The sequence below is a fragment of the Lacerta agilis genome, chromosome 3 (genome assembly GCF_009819535.1).
Source record: "Lacerta agilis isolate rLacAgi1 chromosome 3, rLacAgi1.pri, whole genome shotgun sequence".
Classification (NCBI taxonomy): Eukaryota; Metazoa; Chordata; class Lepidosauria; order Squamata; family Lacertidae; genus Lacerta; species Lacerta agilis.
The window spans coordinates 105,840,672-105,868,556 of NC_046314.1; the positions used below are offsets into that span (position 1 = coordinate 105,840,672).

Genomic DNA, 27,885 nt, shown 5'->3' on the forward strand with positions numbered 1-27,885 from the left:
CAGATATTTTAGGAGGGGACAAAGGGATATTGACCCCTAGGAATTGGCTTCTATGCCACCTCCTATATTCCTGAATCAGAACAAGAGCCTCAAAATCTCACCAAAGACGACACATTGTTTCCCTCTTCTCAGTAACACAGTGATAGCCAACGTGGTGTCCTCCAACTTTGTGTAGTTTGTCCTCCAACTGTTCGACTACAACTCCTGTCTGCTCTAGGCAGCATGGCCATTGCTCAGTGATGATGGGAGTTGTGGTCCAACAACATTGAGAGGGTACCAAGTTGGTTATCCTTACACTGGCACTTCAGCCTTATTCAGCAAACTATTTTATAATAGCACACTGCTATGACTTTTGACCTCCTCTACTTAGTTGTTGTCCTAAGCCTTGGAGGAGCACTATCAACAACTTGGTACTTATGAGCAAGGTGTCTCAAGTCCTGAAGTTGGAACCTAGCCTTGAGAACTATCAGGACAAAGAATCAATATCCAGCATTGTTGTTTCATTGAATCACAGAATTGTAGAGTTGAGAGAAACTCTGCAACTCATCTAGTCCAACTGCCTCAAGTCGGAATGTCTACTAAAGAAAACATGGCAGATGGACATCCAAACTCTACTTTAAAACTTCTGATGAAGGTGAGTCCACCACCTTCTGAGGGAGTCTGTTCCACTGAAACCTACCATAAGTAAGATACTAATATCTGAAGAAGTGTGCATGCACACAAAAGCTCATACCAATAACACTTAGTTGGCCTCTAAGGTGCCAGTGTGGTGTAGTGGTTAAGAGCGGTAGACTTGTAATCTGGTGAACCGGGTTTGCATCTCCGCTTCTCCAATGCAGCTGCTGGGTGACCTTGGGCTAGTCACACTTCTTTGAAGTCTCTCAGTCCCACTTAGCTCACAGAGTGTTTGTTGTGGGGGAGGAAGGGAAAGGAGAATGTTAACCGCTTTGAGACTCCTTCGGGTAGTGATAAAGCGGGATATAAAATCCAAACTCTTCTTCTTCTTCTTCTTCTTCTTCTGGAAGGATTTTTTATTTTGTTTTGTTTCAACTATGGCAGGCCAATATGGCTGCCTACCTGTAACCAGTAGATTGGTCAGGCTAGGCCAGACTGGCTTTCTATAGTTGCCTGGCTAACTGAGCAGAAAAGTTTACCTACTGCAATTTAGATATTCCTTCACCAGAACTTTGAGCCTAGTTTAGATACAATTAACTCCAGGTCTGGTCACAGTTAATTTCCCTGGACAAATCATAATGGAAAACTAGGGCTGTATTCAGCATTCTCTGTCTGCTAACATACAGGTAAGGGTTCTTGAGCTAGTGGATGGGTGAATTTAATGTTGCACAATGGAAGAATCCAGCACGACAGTTGTACTAATAGCCACTTGTTGTCATAGCAACCAACTCCTAGGGACTATGGGGTTTTCAGGACCCCAGCATTTCCATTCAAATGGTGTGCATGCACTGTGTCATGTGATTATGCAGCGTGGGTCTTACTTGGGCTCCCACAATATTTTATTCAAATTGGACCCCCTGCTTGTTGTGCAACAGAATGTGTAATCTACTGAGCTACAAAGTTACCAGCTACCTCTTATGCATTCCTTTGCCCAACAACCTTCTGTCAGCACAAAACATTTTGCCAGCACAAGTATACCATGAAGTGACTTTAACTGTAGGCTTTTCTAAATATTCACTTGTGCATGGTTGGACTATCTGGACACAGTCTCTGTCTAATCCAAAACTACTGGTTGCAGAACAGATGAATCCGGGTGTTTCTCTGAGCTAAAGTGCAATATTGCCACTGCCAAAACAACCCGGTCAGTCAACAGGTTAGAAAGGCTCAATATCTATCCTGAAGCAGTGCATGGCAGTCCTACACTTCAGAGGAGACATGCATATATACATTGTGCAGGCAGAATGCTGCTAGGCAAGGGGCATATTTTAAACGACACTAAGATCAGTTTTCAGTTTATACTTCTTTCTCTGTCCAGAAAGAGAAGGGCCTCCGGGGATATCAACATTGCTGGAAAGAACAAGGTTCTGACTACATTCTGTGCCATTTCCTGCAAAAAATAAAATAAAATAAGAAGTGCTGCATTTTCAACAGAAAGTCAGTGAGCCACTCAGCATATTTATTTTTAAGCCAGTTGTTTAATGGTTTAGTGTAACAGGAAGGAAAAGGAAAAGATTCTGCAGGGACTACTAAAATGGTCTAGATCTGTCAAACTACCTGCCAAAATGAACCAAGTGAGGACACTTCAAAGTTTTCGAAATAGGACAGACTTAAGCACCAGGAGATTATGAAGTTGTTGGCAATGTAGAAAAGGACAGCTGGAGACACTTTTTTTCCAGGTAGGAGAGACAGAGGGGAAAGCATCATTTTCAGGGGCTTATATCAGGACCAGCCTCACGTAGAAATAATGTGAAGCAATTGCTTTAGGCAGTCAATTGGACATGTGAACATATTAAACTATGTTACACGGATTCAAATCTTGGGCTGGTGTTGTCTGTTGTGATGGGCAGCACTACAATAAACATAAAATAGAAGCAGGACCTGGTTTGAAAGCAGCCGATGAAGCAAAGCAGGCCTGGAACAGGTCAGCGTTTGGCTGGGAGGTTTCATGGAACGTCCATGTCTGACATCTAGAGTTCCATGGAAGAGTGGGGTACAAACATGCTTATGCTTGCTGCTCTAAGCTCCTTTGGAAACGACAGGCTACAAATGTGAGTGATTAAAAACACAGAAGCCTATTTCATTCATTTCAAATGAGGCATTGTAAGAAATGAGCTGGAGACCACCTCCTTGCAAAAGGTGGGCCATAGGTCTTCCCTTGAATCTGCAGGAGCGCCCAATTTCTTGTTACATTTGAATCAGGTGCTAGTATACATGATCTCAGCTGGTATCTGGACACTGGGCTGGGCTGGTTGCAGGGGCAGCACATTCTGTTTTGCTGCCTGATGTGAAATAGGAAGGTTCTCCCCAACCCTACAATCTCCACATCACTGAGCCAAAGCTTCCATTGTCTGGGTTGCACAGTGGCACAGTGATAGCAACAACAGCAGGTTGAGACAAGACCTCACAGAGTGCACAAGATCTCATGAGACTTGCCAGAAACTGCTGGTTCTGGTGCTCCACCAGTGGTGGAGGGGCAGGGAAGAGGGGGCACCCACAGGGAGGGTGAGAGAGAGAGAGAGAGAGAGAGAGATGCAACTAGAAGAGAAAGGCTGAAAGAGAGCAGCAGTCAAGTGCATCAAGTTGAATTTGTGTAAGTAAAATGTGCAAATGATGCAACTCGACTGTACATGTAACCCACTCTTTAAAAAAAACCTCTTGTAGACGTAAAAAGCTAGAAGTGAAAATTTTGATTCCCCCCTCAAAATAAATAAAACAAGCCTCTAAAAAAAACAAGGGCCACACAAATTCCATGAGAAGTGTTGAGGGTGTCACATAGCTGCTGTTCCTCGTACCAGAAATGTCTCCTCTAGATTAAACTCATTAATGTTTCATAGGGTTAGAAAGCAAAGAGGAGACTAGAGGAAATTAAGACAGTTCCAAAATAATAACCCAATGCATGAGACAAGGATTTTTTAAAAGTTGAACAACATTTTGAAGATGAGTACACACTGACCCAGTTCTCCATGACACAGTAAGTTTGTTCCTGGTTGAGGCTCAGCACAGTGCAACAATAAAATGGATTGGGGAAGAACAAAGAAGCTATGAGAGTCTGCCTAGGAATTTGCACAGTCTCTCCAAACCATTGTTTGGCTTACTGTGTTGTGCAAACCAGCTCCTTTGGATGGTATTTGCCATTGTTGTTGTTGTTGTTATCAAACCTTACACACACACATCTCAAGGCAATATACAAAATTCTTTTTTTAAAAAAAGCTACAAAACAGTTAAAACAACACAGAAAACAACAGATATGTTTAACAACAACAATGTAGACATCCATGCAGAGACCCATTCTCCCATCTTGGAAAGACCATTGGAACAAGAATGCCTTCCATCGTTTCTGTAGAGTGCAGATGATGGGCAGCTGTCATATCTCTCGACAGGAATGCTATTCCATAGAACAGGGGCAGTCACACTGAAAGCCCTGCTCTGAATTACCGTGTAGTGGGGTTCTGATATCTTTGGAATTTGCAGGAAAAGCTCTCCTGCAGACCACAGCGGCCTACTGGGTATATATAACAGATAGTGCAGTTTCTGTATAGGTCCTCATGATATGTAAGAGATGGCCAGCTCAACAGCTAGCTTTCCATGTGCATCTGACTTGCTAGAACTAGAATTGGGATGCTGTATTAGATGGTCCCATGGACTGCAAGAAGATCAAACCTATCCATTCTCAAGGAAATCGGCCCTGAGTGCTCACTAGAAGGACAGATCCTGAAGTTGAGGCTCCAGTACTTTGGCCACCTCATGAGAAGAGAAGACTCCCTGGAAAAGACCCTGATGTTGGGAAAGATGGAGGGCACAAGGAGAAGGGGACGACAGAGGATGAGATGGTTGGACAGTATTCTCGAAGCTACTAACATGAGTGTGGCCAAACTGCGGGAGGCAGTGAAGGATAGGCGTGCCTGGCGTGCTCTGGTCCATGGGGTCACGAAGAGTCGGACACGACTGAACGACTGAACAACAAATTAGATGGTCCTTTAGACGGGTCCATAGGGGGTTTCAGTAAGTTATATTACTGCTCTGCTCAGCACTGGTAAATCTCCAACTGTACTGGGTACAACAGGTTACTCAGAGCTCAAATATATAACTGCAAGGATAAATGGACCTCAAGGACAAATCCTATGGGAGAAAGCTAAAGAACTGATAGTAGCCCAGAGCTAGAAAAAGAGATAGATTAATACAGAAGCTTAGAACATATGTTGACAGCTTTCAAATATTTGCAAAGATATTAGAAGAGGAGAAGCCATGGTTTATCTGTTCTAGTAGATCCAGTATAAGCATGAAGAAGCAACTTCCTAATTGTAACAGCTGCTTAGAAGCAGAATAAGCAGTCCAGAGAGACTGGAATTCATTAATTTTTTTATCTTAATTCACTGTACGTTCACATTTTAAATGGTACTGAAAGCGACACTGAAATATGTCAAGTATTTGTTTGTTAAAATGATTAATCTATGGAGAACCTCCATATATTATCTTGTATACATTTAAACCTTACCTTGTGCGCAATTATCTTATCTTACATATATTTGGGCTTTGCATGAAAATGTCACAGATTGTATCTTGCATCTCATGGCATTTTTGGCCTCACTGTTTATTTTAATTTAAGCTGACTTTCTTAGGACTCCTGAGTTCATTGCCTATTCTCTAGGTGTTTTAAGCAGCTGTGTGTCATCCTTGCAAATCATTCATTAATTTTTATGCTGGATTTTATCTTGCTTTTGTTATTTTACTGATATTTTTGTAAGCCACCTGGTAGGTACAATTTGGCAAAAAGGTCACGGAATGAATTAACTGACATTTTTTAAAATATATATATAATTCCCCCCCTCCATATCTGTGTGTATGTTTCTGCACATATCTGCCAACTGAGGACAACACTACAAGAATCTGATGAAAGTAACACCAGCTCACTATAGTTTATGCCACTGTGCACTGTTTAAAGCAGGAGTCACCAACTCCTTTGGGCCCAGAGGCAGATTTGCAAACTGAATAAACAGCCATAGGCACCATACACAAATACGCAACACAACAGAATGTTTGTTTCAAGCCTAATTTTAAAGGGGGGAGGGATGAAGGGGGTCTCTGTGGGTGCATGTGTACCTGCTATACAGGTTATGCAACAAGGTGGTGATTGCTAACTGGCTCTCTCCTCTCTCTCTCTTTTAAAACATGGGAGGTGTAGAAGAAACATAAGAACAAAGTAACATAAGTTCTAGGCCATAGGTAGGTAAACTATGGCCCGGGGGCTGGATCCGGCCCAATCCCCTTCTAAATCCGGCCCACGGACTGTCTGGGAATCAGCGTGTTTTTACATGAGTAGAATGTGGTGTAGTGGTTAAGAGCAGTAGACTCGTAATCTGGGGAACCGGGTTCGTGTCTCCGCTCCTCCACATGCAGCTGCTGGGTGACCTTGGGCTAGTCACTTCTCTGAAGTCTCTCAGCCTCACTCACCTCACAGAGTGTTTGTTGTGGGGGGAGGAAGGGAAAGGAGAATGTTAGCCGTTTTGAGACTCCTTTGGGTAGTGATAAAGCGGGATATCAAATCCAAACTCTTCTTCTTATTATTATTTAAAATACATCTCTGGGTTATTTATGGGGGCTGCCTGGTGTTTTTACATGAGTAGAACGTGTGCTTTTATTTAAAATGCATCTCTGGGATATTTGTGGGCCATAGGAATTAGTTCATATTTTTTTCAAAATGTAGTCTGCCGCACGCCCCCCCCCCCAAAGCCTGAGGGACAGTGGACCAGCTCCCTACTGCAAAAGTTCACTGACTGCTGTTCTAGGCCTTACAGACTAAATAAAACAACAACAAATTCCCAGGTCCACATGGCATCCACTTGAGAGCTCCCTAAGAACTCCAATACAAAATTGCTGATCTCCTAGCGAAGGTATGTAACTTGTCATTCAGTCCTATGACCTCCATACCAGAGGGCAGGGGCAGACTTAGTGAAGTGTGACTGGTCGGTCACACTGAGCCTTTCTGATGCTGCATGGGGCACCATAACTATGATTTAGAATGGAGCGTGAGTGGAGGGCACGAAATTCTGTCGTTGCAGAGGGCACCACTGAAGTTTGAGACCCCAAAGCACGCCACAACAGAAAGGAACAGGGGCAAGCAACCAAAACGGGGCAGGATTTAATCCCTGCTCATCAGCTGATGGCCAGGGGTTAAATCCTGTTCAGTTCCTCGGGATTCCATGTAAGCCCCTTCCTGATTCATGGAAACCCCTGCAAACATGGTAGCTTCCATGTTCCATATCTAAAGTTTCCATGTTACCACCTAGCAGCTAATCTGGATTTGGAATTAAATAATAACAATAATCAAAAACTCCAGCCATAGCTTACATAGCATATATAATGAAGACAGAATATTACACAAACCTTATCCTTTTTTAAAAAATCCTTTTTATAAAATCCACATAAATACACACACACAAAACTAAACACCAAATGAAGACATACAAATTCATCAAGGGACTGGACAGAGGAGGAATGGTGGAGACCGCCTCTCCATCCTTGCCCTTCCAGGGAGGATGAAAAGGAATAATAATAATAATAATAATAATAATTTATTTGTACCCCACCCATCTGGCTGGGTCTTCCCCAGCCACTCTGGGCGGCTTCCATCAAATATAGATTTACAACAGTGGTTTGCAGGAGGTCACAGCTCAGAGGCAGATGAGGGGGAAAGATGGGAAATCATGGGAGAACCAGAGCAACGCTTGGCTGACACGTTGTCATTAGAAAGCATTCCAGACCCTCCATCTCCCAGAACCCGGCGAGCCTTAAAAGTAGGAGAGCAAAGAGCTCAAAGACAGAGGGCACATAGCAGCACCCGTAGAGGAGGTGATGAAGATGATGATGAGTGAGGAACTTGGAGAGATGGGAGGGTGGAGATTCACTCGGGACAACACGAGGCTGGGTTCTATAGCCCCTCTCTGCAAAGTTTGTAATAAAAAGAAGACTGTAAGAAAATTTTCCTCGTCTTTATACATTTCTGGGCAACCAGCCGGGAGCTGCTGACAGCATCCTGACTTCTATCTCCAGAAATCTTTCGAGTAAAGTAAAATAGCTGTCTGGAGGTGGGATGGAGGGGAGGAAAGAAATCTGAACCTGGGTTCCCAAATCTAAACCCACCACGCCAGCAGATGAGGAAGACCATGGAGTGAACATGCCCCTCTCTACCTTTTTTGATTCAGGATCAACTTGTCATCTACATGCTTTATGATAACAGTAAAATGCTGCACAGACCAGAGACTGTCACACAGAAGCAAATGAGAAGATTTGTTTCTAGGTACAATAGGAGTTGCATGCTCCCAAATCTGAAATTATCATGGAAGACTGCAAGCACATTGGACAGCAAAGGAAAACAGAAATGAAAACAAAGAGAAAGGAAGGGATGCCCAGGGCCTCCTGATTGCCAGCCTGCTGCAAAAATAAATAAAGTGCAGGATGAGGAATTAATGGCTCACGTTATATTACTTTCCGAAGCATATTGATTGATAAAATGGTATCAGCTCTTACTCTGTTACATTACCTACAATCGCTCACCCAGGGCTTCCTCGACACAGCATGATAAAGGCAGAAGCGTTATGAAAGGCAGCAGATGATTTCTTAAAAAATATGATGGCAATCACAGCAACAAAAAAGGAGAGCTAGGAGTTTATGGGAGAACAATTAGGCATGCTTTTATCATAAGTCAACAAACGTTTCATTCATGCTTCTGAAGAGCAATATTTATTTTTAATGTTGTGCGTTCCTTGTGGAGCTGGTTCACACATGCTGTCATATACACCGAAGCAGTCCAAGCCTTCCTCAGACATGCACTCCATGTAGACAACTGCAAAATGTGAAAGGGGTGAAGACAGCTATTTATTTTGTTATTTCTTTCCCGCCTGAGTTTACACTGAAGGCAGTTTACACGCTGTAGAGCAGCCTAAAATCTGAAAGAACAATACAGTAACCTGTTTCAAGCAGTAGAAGACAAGGAGATGGACTAAAAACACTTGGCATATTATTGCTTGAAAACCTTTAAAGATGCACCCGGTGCCTCTTTCTGCTGGTTAAAAAGGTGACACTTTTTGGAAAATTTATTCCAGGGCCCTGGAGCCCAGCCTTGCTCCTACCTACAGCTGATTACACTTCCCCTACAGAGAATATTTTGTCCTTCCTCCTTTATCTCAATAAATGTGCACAGAAGTGCCTCATATCAAGAGGTGCTCTCTTAATTATAAAGTCAGCATGAAAATATGGCTACCAGTAATTTCCAATATCACAACAGCACTTTTTATAGCATCTGTAATTATGGTCAGCCATATCTGCTCACCTAAGATGCAGTTCATATGCAGTTCACCTAAGATGTTTTCTGCTTGAATATGTACCTGGGAGGATTTGGTCTGCTCATGTATTGAATACCATGTATTATTATTATTATTACCTCGCTTTTACACACAAAGCTCTATAATGGTTGTTAGAATCAACAAGACTGGGACTATTATATAAAAATAACAGTCTATATTGGGAAGGGCACCAACAATGGTTTTGAAGGGAGGTGCTCTTTGTATATATGTGCAAAGACACACTAGAACACACAAACATACACAAATGCAAAGCTCCTTGAAAAATTCAGGAATGAAACCACACACACACACACACACACCATTATAGGCAAGGCACCACCCACACACTGTGTCCAACATAATAATGGGCATTCCAGTAGAATGAAATAATTTAACCACTTTAAACAAGCAATTTGCTTTACAATTTTACAGCATAGTCTTCAAATGATCTTGGATGGCTCCTTTCTATATTTCTAGAACTTTTCATTTAATCCATCCCGGAAACATATTTTTGTGCCTCTAAACAAAGGAGGCAAAGAATACTCAGCTTCAAATATATACATTTTGAGACGCATATCATATATAACATCAATATAGCCAACCCTACTCCTTCTAACAGCATTCTTAGGATGTCTCTGTGTGAGTGCGCACGCAACACAACACAACACAATACTGACACCTTACGTATCTGAGCTCTTATGTCAACTGTATTTTGAAGAAGGGATTTCGCTAGCCATTTCAAGGCTAGATTTTGAAATTTTGTGCATCAGATAAGTATCTGAAAACAGCAAAAGGAGCGTGAAAATCAATTGCAATGCATGAGTGGAATGCTATAGACAGGCTTCCTTTGAGAAGCAGGCAATTTTAGATCCTATGTGCATTGTATTCTTGCAAAGGGAAAGGGGTTCAGCAGAAAATAGCTGAACTGCCTATTTTTGAACAAGTTGTGGCAAGAGACCAGTAATTAATGATAACAAAAATCTGTACAGATCAAGACAAGGAAACAAATATGGCTTCCATTTAAGAACTGCACATTTGAATAAGTGAGAAGGACCCCTGCTAGGATCAGATGGTGTGGGGGTCCAATTTGGATTTCTCAGCAGTTTTTAAGTGTTTGTTTGCAACATAATTGCAATACCAGTTCTTAAAATCCAGAAGTAGAATTAAAGTCACATTAATATTCTATATCTCCTGATGCTCACAATCCAGTTGTTGTTGTTGTTGTTGTTGATGATGATGATGATGATGTTGTTGTTGTTGTTGTTGTTACAGTGGTTTTTTAAGGTGCTAATAATCTGAAGCCTTTTCTGGATTATTATTTTTTGAGGGGGGGAATGCAGCTGCATTCACACAGCAGTTTATTCCATTTCCACAATGTTTCCTTAATTGCTAATTTCTGCATTTTTTAAAGCTTTCATGTTATGCAAAAGCCACTTCTAGAAAACTGATGGGAAGTAGTGCGTGTTTAGCACTCGTTTCCATGTTATTTCATTTCAAGGGAGGGATGTTCATCTAATACTGGCACATTTGAAACTTTATAGAACCTTTATCCTCAATAATGATGGAATTCACAGGTGGGGAAATTTTTCATTTCCACATATCTTTGTTACTTGTGAAGGCAATCTTTGTATGAGCAATGGCAGACCTTTGCATCTCAGATTTCAGTGGCGCCCTGTGCAACGTCAGAATCTGGAGACCCCAACTCTTGCCTGCTATTGGACATCATAGTTCTGGCACATGCTGCGGAACCCCAGAAGCTCCACACCTGGTGCAACAGAACTGCTTGTGCTCCCCTAGATCCCTCTTCGGTAAGAGTCAATTATTTATTATTCCTTTGGAGCTGTGCTGTATATTTGTACTTTTATCCTTCCAGGCTGTGGCGCTTTACGGTTTGCATTCTGTATTCTTTGGTTTTCTTTTGTTTTGCTAAGTTTGCAATAAAATATTAAATGTGAAAAGGATAATAATAATAATAATAATAATAATAATGTGTTTTTCAATGCTCGTAAGAATGAACAGGGGACAGGAAAAGCAGTTGTGGGACAACACTGCCTTTCAAGTTGCTACTATCATTTAAAAATGGCACTCGGAAATCTTGACTGTATTTAGATTGCATTCTCCACTGTGTGAAGTGACCAGGCTGTTCCATCTGTACGCTTTTGTATGCACAATAACACAATATGCACAAAGTTGTCATGCTATAACCTCCTATATGTAGAATATTTAACTTGAAATTCTTTTAACAGAAGTGTCTAGTGCTGTGCTAAGCTCTCAAAGGATGAAAGTTAAGCCCAAATTTTATGTGTGTGCATGGGGAGAAACTTACTGGCAAGAAAGGCTATTTTACATTTTAGGGATCGGCATGATTTTCTAGGGCACTGGAAGCAAAGAAGAAAGGTAGCTCCCAATGGGGCCAATAGTTTGTGTCTGGAAATTCAAAACAGTGCTATGAGCTTGATGGAGTTGTGAAGAGCTCTGGTAAATCTACTACCACTCCAAAACATCTGCCCTAAAATCACTGGATTTCCCTCTGCCTATTTTGCAGTAAATGGGACTGTAAAATTGAGGGCGTATCATTTCACCCAGACCTACCGGTATGTCTGATTTACAGGGTAAGAACAAGACCCTTGCAATTAAAACATGCACACAATTCAAAGCATGTAAGGAGAAAAGCGAAGGTAATATTAAGTTCCTATAGAGGTTGAAGAGTTAATCTGGAAACATCCTGTTTGCTATACAGATCTCCATTTGCAACACTGTAATGTGAACTGCTCTCTGTAATGGCCCTACATGTACTCTTAATTACAGGAAGGCATTGCCACTAGAGTAGAAAAAATGACTAGAGTCAAGTTTCTCCGCTTTTAAGTAAAACGAGAACTCTCTGCTATGCCCAATCAACAGAATGCTCATGTATTTTCCCTTTCTGCACTGGAAAGCATGTAATGTGAGTGCCATTTCAATGGAAAATGACTTTCACTTGGAAACCGGTGGATGGCTGGTTGCCATAAGAAGCTGCCCCCAATCCCAGCTCTAGCAGTGCTTCCCAAACCTGGGTCTCCAGCTGTTGCTGGACTACCACTTCCATCATCCCTGACCGCTGGTCCTGCTAACTAGGGGTGATGGGAGTTGTAGTCTAACAACAGCTGGAGACCCAAGTTTGGGGGGCGCTGGTGTCCACTGATGGGTTTCAGATGGCACAGCAGACGTCCGGGACTGAATCAGGGATCTTTAGCATGCTTTGCCAATCAGCTATACCCCTTCCCCATCTGAAACACAAATAGATGGCAAGTTTTATACCATGTCATCAGTTTGCAAAGCAATTCATTATCTTGGGGATGGACCATTGACACCTGTCAACAAAACGGCTGTTGCCCTACAGTACCCCACAACAGTCCACTCTGTCCTAAATTATATTTTATCAAGTATCCAGGAACTGCACAAAGTGGGCATTTGGGAATCTGGAATGCAACCTCAAAATGCTGAAGCACATGCCAAGGCAAGGGGTTATGTATTGGTGTTTACGTGCAAGGCCAGTAAGCAACCGGATGTTTCTGACTGCTGGGTATGGAGCACCTGCATCAGGAAGCTGAGCTCAGTTGAGCAGATCACATTCACAATGGCACACAAATTGGGTGTATGTTCGTATAGACCAGAAATTGCATTCATATGCATATAGAAATATGCAATTTTTTCTCCACAGGTGGATCTGGGAAACACATAAGAAATGAGTACAGTGGCACCTCGGGTTACAGACACTTCAGGTTACAGTTCCGCTAACCCAGAAATATTACCTCGGGTTAAGAACTTTGCTTCAGTATGAGAACAGAAATCGGGCAGCGGCAGCGCGGCGGCAGCGGGAGGTCCCATTAGCTAAAGTGGTGCTTCAGGTTAAGAAGAGTTTCAGGTTAAGAACAGACCTACAGAACCAATTAAGTTCTTAACCTGAGGTACCACTGTACTGAAATTTGTACGCATGCAGATTTATTTTGCCAGGAAGGAATTATTAGATTATTTCTCTGCAAATTTCAGTTCAAGAGAAATTCTGGAGCTTCTCTAGTTTAAATCTAGTTGGATTATTGTGTTTTAATATTTTGTTGGAAGCCGCCCATCTCACAATAAAGATCAGTGCGCCTCAACTATAATTATTATTATTCCAAATGCACTGCTTTGCAAATTAAATTTTGAGAAAAGGTCTATAAATATTACAAAATAAATTAGGCTACTGGTGATGTTCCCAAAATATATATATATATATATTTATTCTCGGCACTCTTTATCCTAGGGGTGGGCCTGGGCATAATGTGGGAAATGTATCACTATCAAATTGCAATCTCTTCAACAAGAATTTGACATCCAGCAAATCTTAAATTTTCTACAAGAATTCATTTCAGCCCCGGGATCATTAGACTTATTCTACAAAATGAACAATTTTGCCTAAGGCTGCAAGCAAGGGCTAATAAAAATCAAATGTGTTTCTTACTCCAGTTGCCAGTACTGAATTTATCCACATTGCAATGCATATTCCCCAACAGTGTCAAAACTATGCATCTCAGAGAACATCCCTGCATTAAACAGAATTGGCTTTAAATGATCCTAAACGCTTTCAAGTTTCAGTCCTGCTCCTGTGAAAACTTGAGGGCCCATACTGAAATGTCTAGCTCTTTCAATCCCTTAGGTCTTGAATTCAGAGGGGAAATTATAACTTGAAAATATCACATTCACAGATATATTCATAATACATCTCTGGTTCCCTGCCCCAGGGCTTAATATTAAGATACATGTCAGAGGCTGCCATTTAAAGTAAAAAATAAAATAAAATAAATGGGAGATTATTTGAAAACCCAACATAAATTCTGGATTCTGCCAGGCAGCTTGCTCCCTTTGCTGTAATTACATCCCTATGATATCCAGTGATTTTCTACTTCCTAACATAAAACCTTTAAGTGGGATGGGGGAGTTTACAAAACAGCCATGAGCTGAAAGTGAGTTGACAAATTTGGGCCTGCATGTCCCTAATAAATGGTAAAAGGTAAAGGACCCCTGGACAGTTAAGTCCAGTCAAAGGCGACTATGGGGTTGCGGCGCTCAACTCACTTTCGGGCCAAGGGAGCTGGCGTTTGTCCACAGACAGCTTTCCGGGTCATGTGGCCAGCATGACTAAACCACTACTGGCACATAGAGGGCCGTGACTGAAGCCAGAGCACATGGAAACGCCGTTTAACTTCCCGCCTCAGCGGTACCCATTTATCTACTTGCACTGGCATGCTTTCGAACTGCTAGGTTGGCAGGAGCTGGGACAGAGCAACGGGAGCTCACTCTGTCGTGGAGATTCGAACCGCCGGTCTTCCGATCAGCAAGCCCAAGAGGCTCAGTGGTTTAGACCACAGCGCCACCCGCATCCCATGTAGCATTTATCTATGACAATCCACCCTAGCCATAGCCAATCTTTGGTTTTAAAAAGCCCTTCTTCAGCACCATGAGTATCGCCAACAGTACTAGTATATAGATGAGATAAGCAGCAAAACAAAACTGAAAGGCAGTACTCATTAATGACACCTGGCTGGATGGGAAGTCTGCTTAGTGCTGAAGTGACAGCTTTCCCTGTCCACATGTGTGGTGCTGATGGATCCACTAAAACTGAGAAACTTAGAAACAAGCTGTTCTAAAAATCCCTATTTCAGCCTCAAGTTTAATTCGGTGTTTTTTCTAAGGTTCCATCTTCATTGAATCAGCACTCTACAGAACAGCAGATAATGTCTGGTTCTGCAACACCCCCACATGGTTTTGGAATGAATACTGAAGATATTTTTTTACTTAGTCCTTCACAAAATCTCCTAAATTATTAAGGCTTATATTACATAGACGTTGTTCTTCCCGGTAATGTTCATAAAAAGTTATGGGTCCAAGAGTTGCTAAAATAGCCCCTTTCCATTCCTGGCAGCTTTTTCATCTTCGCTAACCTTTTCCCCTCCCATGGCTTGAAGTCCGAAAGTCCAGAGAGAGTGGCTCCAACAATACTGATTCTGAAATTGTGCTTTTCTCAATATTTTTGTACCCTGCAGTCTGGGTTGTTTGAAGAGCTCACTCATCCTGAAGTACCGGTAAGTTATTGTCTGTGGTTGGCATCAGCATCATTTAGCATTTATCAGTGTGTGTAGCTCAGTTTTGCCCACAACTCAACCACCTGAGTTTGCTACAATTTAGTTTTAAATTGCAAGGTGCCCAACCATGATCACTGCAGATGGTGACAGCAGTCACGAAATTAGAAGACGCCTGCTTCTTGGGAGAAAAGCAATGACAAACCTAGATAGCATCTTAAAAAGCAAAGACATCACCTTGCCGACAAAGGTCCGTATAGTTAAAGCTATGGTTTTCCCAGTAGTAATGTACGGAAGCGAGAGCTGGACCATAAAGAAGGCTGGTGGCCAAAGAATTGATGCTTTTGAATTATGGTGCTGGAGGAGACTCTTGAGAGTCCCATGGACTGCAAGAAGATCAAACTTATCCATCCTTAAAGAAATCAGCCCTGAGTGCTCACTAGAAGGACAGATCCTGAAGTTGAGGCTCCAGTACTTTGGCCACATCATGAGAAGAGAAGACTCCCTGGAAAAGACCCTGATGTTGGGAAAGATGGAGGGCACAAGGAGAAGGGGACGACAGAGGATGAGATGGTTGGACAGGGTTCTCGAAGCTACTAACATGAGTTTGGCCAAACTGCGAGAGGCAGCGAAGGATAGGCGTGCCTGGCGTGCTCTGGTCCATGGGGTCGCGAAGAGTCGGACACGACTGAACAACAAACAGGGCATTTCATCACCACCCTAGTTCCATTTTGTTTTTTCCTTTCCAACTGAAGCACAACATCCCATGGCAACTGAGCATGATCAGCCCTCAAGGGTTGATAGTTGTACTTTGTTAAGCCCCTTTGCTTTTTTAAAAAAGTTGGGAGGTTTTCCCCCCCATGCTTTGGTAAAACACGCTGACATCTCTGGATGACTGGATGGCCCTTGTGGTCCCTTCCAACTCTATGATTCTATATTCTATGATTCTATCTCCCTCTTGTTTCTCAATTGCAATGTTTGTGTCCATTTCTTTTGGCACTCGCCACCAGATCAGTATTTGAAGGAATATGATTTCAGTGGGGGTGGGGAGGTGGGACAGAAGTCCTGGATTCAGCCCCTGGTGTCTCTTGTCAAACAGCTACAGAAAGCAATCCTGAAAGACCTTGGGGAGCCACTGCCAGTCTGAGGAGACAACAGGGAACAATGGTTTGGCTTTGCATATGGTGGCTTCATAAGGTTTAGTCTATTTTATTCTGTGAGAAATATCCCAGGTATAAAAAAGACCTATAAAGGTTATGGGCCTATCTGTATTGCAGAGGCATAAGATGGCAAGGGTAACATTATTGGGCTTTTAAAGAAATGTAAAACCCCATACAGCAAAGTAAAACTATATGTAAAAACTACTGTTGGTAGATATCACTATGCCAAAAGATAAAGGGTGGGTTTTTTGTTTTTAAATGCATTTTTATAACCATAATACCTGGGACCAAGGCCACAAGAGCCTGTACTGCCTGTTACAGGAAGCTGTTGTACAGTAACTAGGGTTGATTTGACTCATTCAGGTGAATTCAGAGCTTAAGAACTAGCCTGGTGCATGGATAGCCTGCAAGTCATTTAATCAAACAGGACCCTCGAGCTCAGAACCAACCCACTGGTGCAGGGTGTTCCTGGCATTATTTAAAAAGCTATACTCCCTGCAAAACAATATTACAAAAAGCACTGTTCTGTATCATGATGGAAAGTGTAAATGGTTGAAACATATTAGGACTTTTTTCATTATTCTTTTTGTCTTTATACCAACCTTTAAAACAAATGCCGTCACATTAGTAAGAGCAACAGGATTTTTAAAAGGTGAATTTTACATAAGGGTAATACTAGGAATGATTAGCAATTGTTTTCTGTTTGGACAAGAGCAGGAGTGGGGGGGGTCTTCATAAGGACAATTATACCCAATCTCTATGAATATGGGCTCAGTAAAATAAAATAAAAAAGAGCTTTAAAAAATCTCCATGGAGTTGTAAGCCTTCTGCATTTCACAGAGTATTTCAATATTGCCATACTTTACAGCATTATCAATTACACGGTTATTTGACTTTTTTCACTTACAGCTTTTAATAAATAACCTTGGTAGATATTGCTACATTTCACACTGGATTCTTTATTAAAATTATCTGACAATCCATTCTGATTTTACTACTATTGCACTTTTTCTGAAGCAATATTCATTTGAATCCACTTAAGAATAATTTTGTCCTGGTTATACCTCTGCTACATCCGGGGCTGAATTACTAGCCGCTGATAGACTTGTTCTCCATGAATCTGTCTAATCCCCCCTTTTAAAGCCATATAAACTTGTGAATTCTCTAAATGAATTATGTGCACTGTGTGAAGACAGACTTCCTTTATTTTCTGTCCTGAATTTCCTGCCAATCAGCTTTGCTGGGGGAACCCAAGTTCTAGTACTGTGAGAGAAAGAGCAAAACAACTTTCTCCACTTTATTTTATAAATCTTTATCATGTCACCAACCACTGTTTCCTTTTAATAATGTAATAAAGCAACAACAACCCTCAGCACCTTTCCTCACAAGCAAAGTGAGTGCCCCACGCTGCTGACACATTTTCCATCTTTATTATATCAATCTCTGCTGTATATATTATTTCAAAGATGCAACAGCATACTGGGAAGGTTTACTTTTGACCCCTTTCCTACTGATCCTTTTTCACAGAGCTATCCACCAAGACAAATCATAAACGCACTAGCTATCCATAGGCAAGCATCCATCCTTTGCCCTTCCATCAGCAATACAGAGCAGTCCAGGATCCGCTTCGAGGCTAGAGGTTTAAGTCAACCCTTTTATTTCTGGAAATGATAAATATATTATTAATAACGGACATAAATTATGAAGGATGGGGTGACTCTATAGATTGCCAGTGAAGTATATTTTTGGACAGCCGTCCTCTCTCAGAAATACTTGGTATGTTAAATGAAAATAGTGGCTCAAAATGATATTTCTTCAGGGTATTTTTTTTTTAAATCAGATAAATTTGTTTTGACTTGGCACTCACTTATTTTTTATTACAGGTAGGTAGCCGTGTTGGTCTGCCATAGTCAAAAGAAAATAAAAAATTTAATAATAATAATAATAATAATAATAATAATAATAATAATTTATTATTTGTACCCCGCCCATCTGGCCCATACTGAAATTCCTTCCAGTAGCACCTTAGAGACCAACTAAGTTTGTTCTTGGTATGTGCATGCACACGAAAGTTCATACCAAGAACAAACTTAGTTGGTCTCTAAGGTACTACTGGAAGGATTTTTTTGTTTTGTTTTGTTTTGACTTATTTTTTATGTTAGCAATAACGTAACACAGCCACAGTAAAAATCCACCATCCTATTATGCTAGAATTTGGAATGCATGGCACTGTGTGTTTTTTTATTCATTTATTTACACACACACAGAAAACTTTATTGTGGTCCATAGACCCAAAACAAACAGTACTTTTTAAAAAGAAAATTGCATTGTTGCTGTTGTTTTAATTTCATTTTTGTATTATTCCCTTGTATTCATGGAAGCATATTTGAACTTACCTTTGAAGCCACTTTGTATCCTTCATAAAAGAAACTCCTGGGAGGCAGGAGGGATATTGCTGGAACAACTCTTGGGTTGGGGCAACTAGCTAAAATGTTTTAAAAAGTTCTGGTTTCGGTTCCTCTGTTTTGTTTTTGTCAGGTGGATGTTGGTTAAATGTTTAGTTGGGGTTGGAGGTTATTTTAATTTGGGTATAACATTAAACTGTTTATTATTGTTATTGTTATTATTGGTTTCTATTGATTTATTGGTTTGTTTGTCTGTTGCTTGTATAGGATATTTTGTTTTTGTGTTTACTTTTTGATGCTTTGTTGTGTTTTTATACATGTTGTAAGCCACCCAAGAGTGGCTGGGGAAACCCAGCAAGATGAGTGGGATATAAATTTAAAATATATTATTATTATGAAACGTTCAAATCTGCTAGAAGAGGATGTGTTCCCTTTGTTATTCCTGAGCGCAGTCAATGCAAAAAGCTGCTAAACTATTAATTAAAACTAGAATAACCGATGTGGTTAGGCAGCATGATATGCCGATTCTTCAGAAGTTTTTATTTCCCCCTTGATTGCACACCCCCCCCCCAGCTCATGACATGGGATCGGAAAGTCATTCCTGTGATCTGAGGGGCTGTAATCATGGATACACACACACACACACACACACACACACACACAGCACTTTTGTTCTAACCCGTTCCCAGTACAGTCCCCCAAGGCAGATAATCTAAAATCTCATTATGTATACAGTAGAGGCATTGCATTTGTGGTGCACAGATAGACGTAGGACTGTGTGCACACCATACAGTTAAAGCAACTGACTTCCTACAAAGAATCCTAGAAACTATAGTCTGTTAGGGATGCTGGGATCTGTACTTCTCTGAGAGGTAAACTACAGCTCCCAGGATTCTATGGGGGAAGTCACGTGATTTAAATGTATGGCATGTATGCTTCCTAAGCCCATTGTCCATTACATCTCCCATTCTATTCCTGTTATTTTTGTTTAATCTGACCTTGTTTCATGGGACAAGATATCAGGATGACTTTGCCAAATCATGTTTTCTGTCAAACAGCTAATACAAGTACATTACATATAAAGTGAGTACATTTGCAGAGGTGGCAAGGAAGAAAAACTGATTTTGCAAACTGAATGCAGGTTTGCTTTTTTATAGGGAATATAATCTAAAATTCTATATTGTGTGACAACTTTTTTTAATGTTATCCAGCTTTTCTGTTCCGTTCATTGTGTACATTCAGGCTGCAATTCTATGTATGCTGATTTGTGAATAAGCTCCATTAATCTCAGCGAGGCATCCTTCTGAGTAAACATGAAGAAGAGGACCGAGCTGTCATTCTCCTGCCCTGTTATAACTCATGCTTTAAAACAAATAAATTGATCTGGTCTCAGTACATAAATAACACTGACCTACCTTGCAATGCTTTTTTGTACGAGACAATGCAGGTGAACATTCAGGAAGTGCCATTAAAAGTATATTATCACTAATAGGAATACCAATAATATATTAAAGAACAGCTATGGAGTCCGATATAAATAGTTGGCTCCGTGAAGGTAGCAGCCCCCCCATATTGCTACAGTAAACTCAGTATTTATAGCAGGCTATGTTTGCTTAAAAAAAAAAAAAAAAAACCTGCTCAGTTATCTGCACAGTAATGAGCAGCACCTAAGGCGTGAAAAGAAAACTCATTAACAAATCCTCTTCCCATTATGCTATTCCACTTTATAAAGCAAGACTATGCAAGAAAACACAGGCATATAATAAAACCCCATGATGTTTAATGACCAGAAAGTCTTCTGATTAACTTTTATGCACGTACAACAGTGCCCTGTGTATTTTAGGCACTTCTATAAATAATGGTGGTGATGAAGGACTCCTCCTTTATACAATAATCCAAAACGCACCACTATGCAAACGGAACACCATATTCAGTTGGTGTGTTTTTTCTCGACCACTGAATAAACCCCCCAACCGACAGTTTTCAAGTCTGCAAAGACTCAGAGCAACTAAGGGCAAGGGAAGAAACAACCGCTATAGGCAAGAGCTGCTGTGAGTCTTAAGCCTAATGAAGGGAACAGGTTGCACATGTCCCCTTCCTGTTTTATTTTTGCTTCCCCTAATTAGTCACAAGAATGTAACCTAATCACAGAGTAATTCAAACCTTTGATTAATCAATACAAAGAGCTACCCGTTGCTGTTATGCAATCAACCTTATTTGATATGGTTTTCATTAACAAATAGGATGCAAGGGCTCAGGGAGTAACAGCTCTCTGTGACTGGCTGGGAATCTTGTCTTTTGTCTGGATTTCTTTTTATCACATCGCAAGCAATGTATTTCCCCCTGCAATCAGCATACACTGTGATGTTATAACTGGGATATAGAGTCCTTGCCACTGCCGTAATTAAAGACTTGTGCTTCTGAAGCTGCACCACAAACTTACCTGGGAGTAAATCCCACCGATGTGAATAAATGTAGACAGAATAAGTCTGTAAATCTTAAAAGCTGGCTAGATCAAAAACACCCATTCTTCCTCCTCTTAAAAGTGTTAATTGTACTTAAAAAAAAAATATTTACATGCATCTAGCATCAACATCAGAGCTTAATTTTAATGGAGGTGCAATTGTTTCATCTTTCTAAAGTGGAGTTGTGACATTCTTCCATCCCTTTCTTTTGGTTCTTAATGTGCTTCTGCAACAATGCTTCTTAAAAACTTACTTGCTGGCTTGTTTTCATAACATGGATAGTGTTTCAGACAATTTCAACATTTGCAATTTCTGCTATTAACTGGCTTCAAAGGCAGCCCTCTTCTCAAAAACAATTCCCAATTGTTTTAATGGGACTTGCTCCCAGGTCATTGCCATAGGATTGCAACCTCAATCTATCAATCAATTACCATTGTGAATTAGGTCAGTGTACTGAGACAGGGACATCTAAACTCATCTAAGCACTCCTTTAAGACCACATACTGCATTAAAACCAAGTATTTGCAAATAACACCAATACAACAAAGGCATTTCCTCAAGAGCCAATGATCTTATAGCATATATATTATTTGATCTATTACAGTTTCAACAGCATTTGTGAATATATGTAATAAAAAAGGCTTGAATGTTTGGCGCTAATAATAGAGAAGATGAAAGATAAAGAGCTGACAAATTAATAGGATGTGAAATGACTGAAAACCTGAGTACTGGACAGCAAAGGAAGGAAGTTTACATAATAAAAAGCACACCCACAAATTACGTCTCTTTTCTACAGCCGGTGAAATTTGATTAAAAGTGATAAAGGCAAATTACTCAGTCATTATAGACATACAGCCACTCAACGAACACCTTCATCTGGCTTTTGTCAGTTTGGAATCATTTCTACTTCTCCGTTCCACAGGAAGATTGTTTCCTTTAATTTTTATATGTGTACAGAAACATGTATTCTATATCCCCTTATGCTATCATTTATAACAGCTTTGACTGTCACTTCATGTCCAGCAAATGCAACAAAAATATTTCCTATCCATTTCAGAAAAAAACATCTGCAAAAAATTGGAAATGCAAATATTATTTATTTTAAAAATAAATAAGGACCAGAGGAAACCACAATTAAAATTAATTAAATCCATGTTACCAAAAGGGATGGGTGCTGACAATGAGGATTCAGATATTAACATGTTTGCAGGTTTGTTTTCGTTTGTTTGTTTTAAAAAGAAAAAGAAAAAGGGGGAGGAATACAAGCAAGTCCCTCTTGCTTTCACTGTCTTCTGAGTTCTAGTTCTGAATACTGACCTCTGGAAATATTCCAGCCAAAATAATTCTACAGTTGCATATAGCCTTCATATGACAGACATATGAATTGGCTAAGTCCCTTATTGCAAAATGACATTTCTTCTGGTATGAAATTATAAATCCACTGCAATTCATACTCGTCCATTAAGGAGCTGCACAAATAAATCATTGATATGGCTCCAAGCAATCTGATGATATTAATAAACCTACCTCCAAAGAGGAAGAACAAACACAATTTCTCCATTATCCTCATACAAGGAATAAATCCCATCACCTCTCCTCCCACGCTTTTCATACAATAATCAAACTAGGAGCAGCCAAATCCACAAATCTGCTAAAACCAAATACTTGCTTCTGAAGTTATTTAATCTCATTGGGACTAAACAGGTTTAAAATCAAGTACTTCAGCTGACTGGGGTTGTGGATGAATTTGAAAGCCCATTTCCTAATGGGAGGAAACCCCCATCAAGGATAACTTCAAGTTACCCATTCTCCATCTTTCCTTTTCTATATCTAATTCTCCACATTCCCTTCCATGCTACCAAGTTCTGTTCACCACATTGCTCACTGCCCACAACCTTCCTGTTCCCAAAATGGCTACTTTCCCAACACCACCCACCACCTCACCTTCAACTCTGTCTTAAATGTTACAAAATAAATAAATAAATATGGCGACATTAATTGTTCAAAGGGATGGAGGAAGAAGGGCTGGAATATTTAACCGAAGATCCAAGGTATGAGATGGATGAGGGGGGAAGCACAGCTGCGAGATTCACTCATACAGAGGAAAAGCCATGCAGACTCCATCTCCTGACGTTCCCTGTCATTGAGGGAGAGGCTGGCAGGGCAAAGGTGAAAACGTTTTCTTACCTTCGCTGCAGTCCTTCCCGCGGAAGCCAGTTTGGGAGCAATCACACACAGCCTGGTCATTGAGCACAGAGCAGACCCCTCCATTGAGGCAAACGTCATCCCTGGCGCACAGGTGGCTCTGTTCGTCATCCAGCCGCACTTCTTGACTCTCCACAGGCGAAGACTGTGTGTAGTTGACCCTTACATCTGTTATCCACCCCTTGAAGGGTTCCCGGTCCTTCACCGAGGAGAGTGTTACTTTTAGAGTAGCTGAACGCAGCTCAGGAGGCAACCCTCCGAGAAAGAGGCCGCTGAAGACAGTCATGTCCCGTCGCTTGGATTTCACTTCCACCCACTTAGCCTCAGTCTGGTCGATTAGTAGCGTCGTGTTCTTAAAATTGCGGCGGACAACCACTGTGTGCCACAGGTTGTCGTTAACAGCCATGTCGGAGAGCAAGATGGCGGGTTCGGCGCAGAAGATGGAGAAGCTGAGCTGGAGCCTCCCGCCTTGCGTCAGGATTAACTCCAAGAAGTCACAGAAGCCCTCGTCATCAAAGTAAAGGACCAGGCCACTGGAACTGCGGGTCTTCATGTTGAAGCTCATCTCGCTCTCGCAGCAGGCATTCCATTTAGGGAAACGAGTCCACTGGCCCTCTGCTCCTGGGAATTCTAGGCTGCTGCCAAGCTCGGCCCAGCATCCCAGGAGAAGGGCCATCCATAGCAGGAGGCAACCTCCACGCCTGAGGAGCACAGGCCCCATTCTTCGTGGGGTGGGGTGGGGGAGAGGGGGGAGAGGAGGGGGGAGTGGTGGTGGGGGGGTTGAAGCAGACAGGGTAAAATCTTTCCAGTAACCCCTCACACTAGATAAGTTAACTCCTGCTTTCCTAATGTACTGGGGAGGAATAGTGGAGTTGCCCCTCCCAGTAGGAGAGGCTCAGGTACGGCACACCCAATATGTAAATCCCTTCTCCCTTCGATAAAAGAAAGAAAGAAAGAAAGAAGAAAAAGAAAAAGCCAAAAGCAAAATGAATGAAAGAAAATATTTTCAAGCACAGGCAAATGTGCAACTTTGACTGGGCTGTAAAAAAAAAAAGACTTTAGAAATAAAAGGCACTGATAGATGCTATTCAGTCATCTGCTTGGCTTTCGAAGGAGATGTCTAAGGATGGATGAGTCAGCAGAAAATTTTACCGTCAAACACCCATGTCACCAGGTTGGAAAGGAGATGGGGTGATATTCAGACAGGAGAAGGCCAACAAGCCACCCAGCAAACCTTCTCCAAAGATCCACAGGCCCACTGAGACTCGATCAATATCCCAGCACACATGGAGGAATCAGTATCCAAGTGCATGTAGAAGTCATGTTACCCAACAGCTGTATTTCCCCAGGATTCTCCCTCACCTTTCACTGCAAGCGACTGCCTGATTACAATCCAGTCTTCTCAAGGCTGATCCTCTCATCAGATCATGGTCTGCTCGCCATGCAACAGATCAGGAGGAGATTCCCAATGGAGCTGAAATCCAGACACTGTCGTGAAGCTCAGAAGCGACTTGAAATGCAAAGCTTCACAGCTCCTGTATTGTTTTGGTTTGTTTTTGTTTTTTCCTTGAGCAAGGCCCAAACGATGAAGATCCTAGTGTTCGATTGTTGGGGGATTTTGCGCTGTGTTCTTTTCAAAATAAAAAAAAACCATCTGTAAAGATATAAAAGCAAAAGACAAGTACATTTCAAAACCACGAATGAAAAGTAAAACAAGCCTGTAAAAAGGGTGAGGGTAACCACAGATTTAAACATAACCAGAGGCGAGTGTAGGCTCCCTTGCTACAATAAAGCTAAAGCTTCATGCTTTATGCCCTACGCTTGGGGGGGGGGGGGAGGAGAGAGAGAGAGTTTCTTGAGATGAATTCCATTCAAGTTAACTCCATTAGTCACTGTTTTAAATGCCCAAGTCTGTTTGCAGCAGTAATTTTTTTGGACCGGAAAAATCATTGGAAAAGCCTCTTTCATGTACGGAGCTTCTTACGGCAGAAAGGGGCATTTAAATGTGTTACTTATGTTTACTGCCATTTGGGCATCTTCAAACATAATTCATTACAGAAATAAACCTACGCCTACTATCCTCCATTCAGTGATGTTATTGCATGCTATGAACCTGCTTATTTCCCCCCAGTGTTCTTAGATTCATGAAAATGGGACAAGATCACAACAGGGCCGAACAGACTGTGAATTGCCATAGTTGTTGCTTCCCTTGCTGGAATTAGGATTGTGTTTGTTATGTCTGTAATATTTCTTGGGATCTTTTAACTGTTGAAATTTTACATTATTGCAAAGGGGGGAGAAGCCCGAATGCGTAACAGCTAGATTGCTGTATCATACAGATCATAGTTCAGCCATACTCTGCTATTACCCTTTTAGGACCAGCGGTAGCCAACAGTGGTGCCTTCTAGACCCCAGCTCTCAATATCCCTGGCTATTTGTCATGAACGCTCTTGAGAGTCCCATGGACTGCAAAAAGATCAAACCTATCCATTGTTAAAGAAATCAGCCCTGAGTGCTCACTAGAAGGACAGATCCTGAAGTTGAGGCTCCAGTACTTTGGCCACCTCATGAGAAGAGAAGACTCCCTAGAAAAGACCCTGATGTTGGGAAAGATGGAGGGCACAAGGAGAGGGGGACGACAGAGGATGAGATGGTTGGACAGTGTTCTCGAAGTGACTAGCATGAGTTTGGCCAAACTGCGAGAGGCAGTGAAGGATAGGCGTGCCTGGCGTGCTCTGGTCCATGGGGTCACGAAGAGTCGGACACGACTGAATGACTGAACAACAACAACAACATTTGTCATGATGGCTGAGGCTGATGGGAATTGTGGTCCAGGAATACCTGAAGGGGAACACATTGGCTACCCCTGCTTTAGGATAAAGGCCAATGCCCTGTTCACATAAGCCTCTATACGTCTTGGTTTGCATACATTTTGGATTACAAAAAGTGTGTGTCCCGGTTTGCAACCTTTTTTTTTTTTTTTTTTTTGGATTACAACCCAATTTTTTTGGATTACGGACAATTTTCTTTTTTTCTTCTTCTTTTTTGGAGGCCCCATTGGCGAAAGCGCGCCTTGGTTTACAACCTATTTTGGTTTACAAACAGACCTCCGGAATGGATTATGGTTGTAAACCAAGGTACCACTGTATATACCTTCTCATATTGGAATTAATTTGTGTGTGCGTGTTTTTGTGTGGTGTGGCTAAAGCAGTTTGCATGTTTTAAGAAATACATCTCTCCCCCCCCCCACACACACACACTGCCTTGAACGCTCCCAGTTGTATACTTAACTTAATGGATAATACATATTTACTGATAGCTTTTCTATCCTAAATCTTTGTCCCACTTCAGCAGCATGAGCTGTCATCTGGCAGAACAATGTTGTGCCAATCAGGTGGGAAGCTGAGGAGAAGGGGAATAGCTTGGTATTGTGCAGTGATTGGTAGGAAGCAGTATCTTGCAATTGTTGGTACAGTTTGGTATTTCAGAAAATGATGGAATGCACAGTGCAGTGGTTTAGTAAATATAAATAATTTCAATCAGTTGCCAAGGTGCTGGACGCATTTTAATGCCTTGCAAGTTCAAGATGGAGGGTGCCAACATTCTGTAATTTCTCAGGACATGTTTCTGTTTGTTTTTAATTTTTGCTTTGTGCATTTTTATACTTTGCAATTTCAAGGGGACAGAAGAGGAAACGGGTAGCATTAGCACTATGTAAGTCTTGGCACATTTGTAATTTATTTATTAATTAAATTTATATTCTCCCCTTCATCCAAAGAACATGTTTAAGAACATAATAATGTGTTTTTCACAAGGTGAGACCATTGTAAAGTGAGTATTGTACCACTGACTGGAACTCACTTTCCAGTGTTTCAGATTACTTTTTCCTCATCCTAATGGGAGACTGAATGAATCTGGAACTTTCTGCTTGCAAATAATGTTCTTTATCACTGAGCTATGGTTCAGTTTATATCTACCTGTATGAGTAAATGGGACCACTTGGTAACAGCTACACAAATCAAGAATAGGGTTTCATTTTGTAATTGCTTAGAGTGAGCTCTATTTGAGGAGAGGGAAAGAAGTGTCTTTGTTGGGACTGAAATGCCCGTCTCAATAAGGTATTCCTTTAAATGAAGGGATGTGGGCAGTGCATGAGGGTGTGAAGCTGTGCGGTAGAAATGCAACTGTTCAATTAAATTAGAATGTGTTTAAGGTGCTGTTCCCAAATGCATTCAGGAACCCACTAAATATGGCCATACCTTCCAACATTTCACAGATGAAAACAGGAGGAGGCTTCTAACATCCCAACTCTAACTCAGTGACCCTAGTCATTGCTCCACCATTGCCCATCTGTTGTAGGCTCCTTGCTATCAGCTACAGTCTGCTTTAGCCTGTCCTCCACTGAACGAGACCCAAAATGAGGTGTTGGACGATGCAACCATGGGCAAAATGACAGGCTGCACACTGCATGCTTACTGTCATTGCTCATTAATGATTATAATTGATAATTATATGCATGTGAACTAGAGAAGAGG

The 27,885-nt window shown here is 41.3% G+C and overlaps 1 protein-coding gene across 1 annotated transcript in view; it reads right to left on the reverse strand.

The window, feature by feature from the left end:
* Window positions 1-24,274, reverse strand: part of NRXN1 (neurexin 1) — a 933,637-nt gene extending 909,363 nt beyond the window's left edge. The window contains 1 exon segment of the mRNA XM_033145071.1: window positions 23,333-24,274. Within this exon segment, the coding sequence (XP_033000962.1) occupies window positions 23,333-24,071 (739 nt within the window). The 5' untranslated portion in view covers window positions 24,072-24,274.
* Between the last annotated feature and the right edge of the window lie 3,611 nt (window positions 24,275-27,885).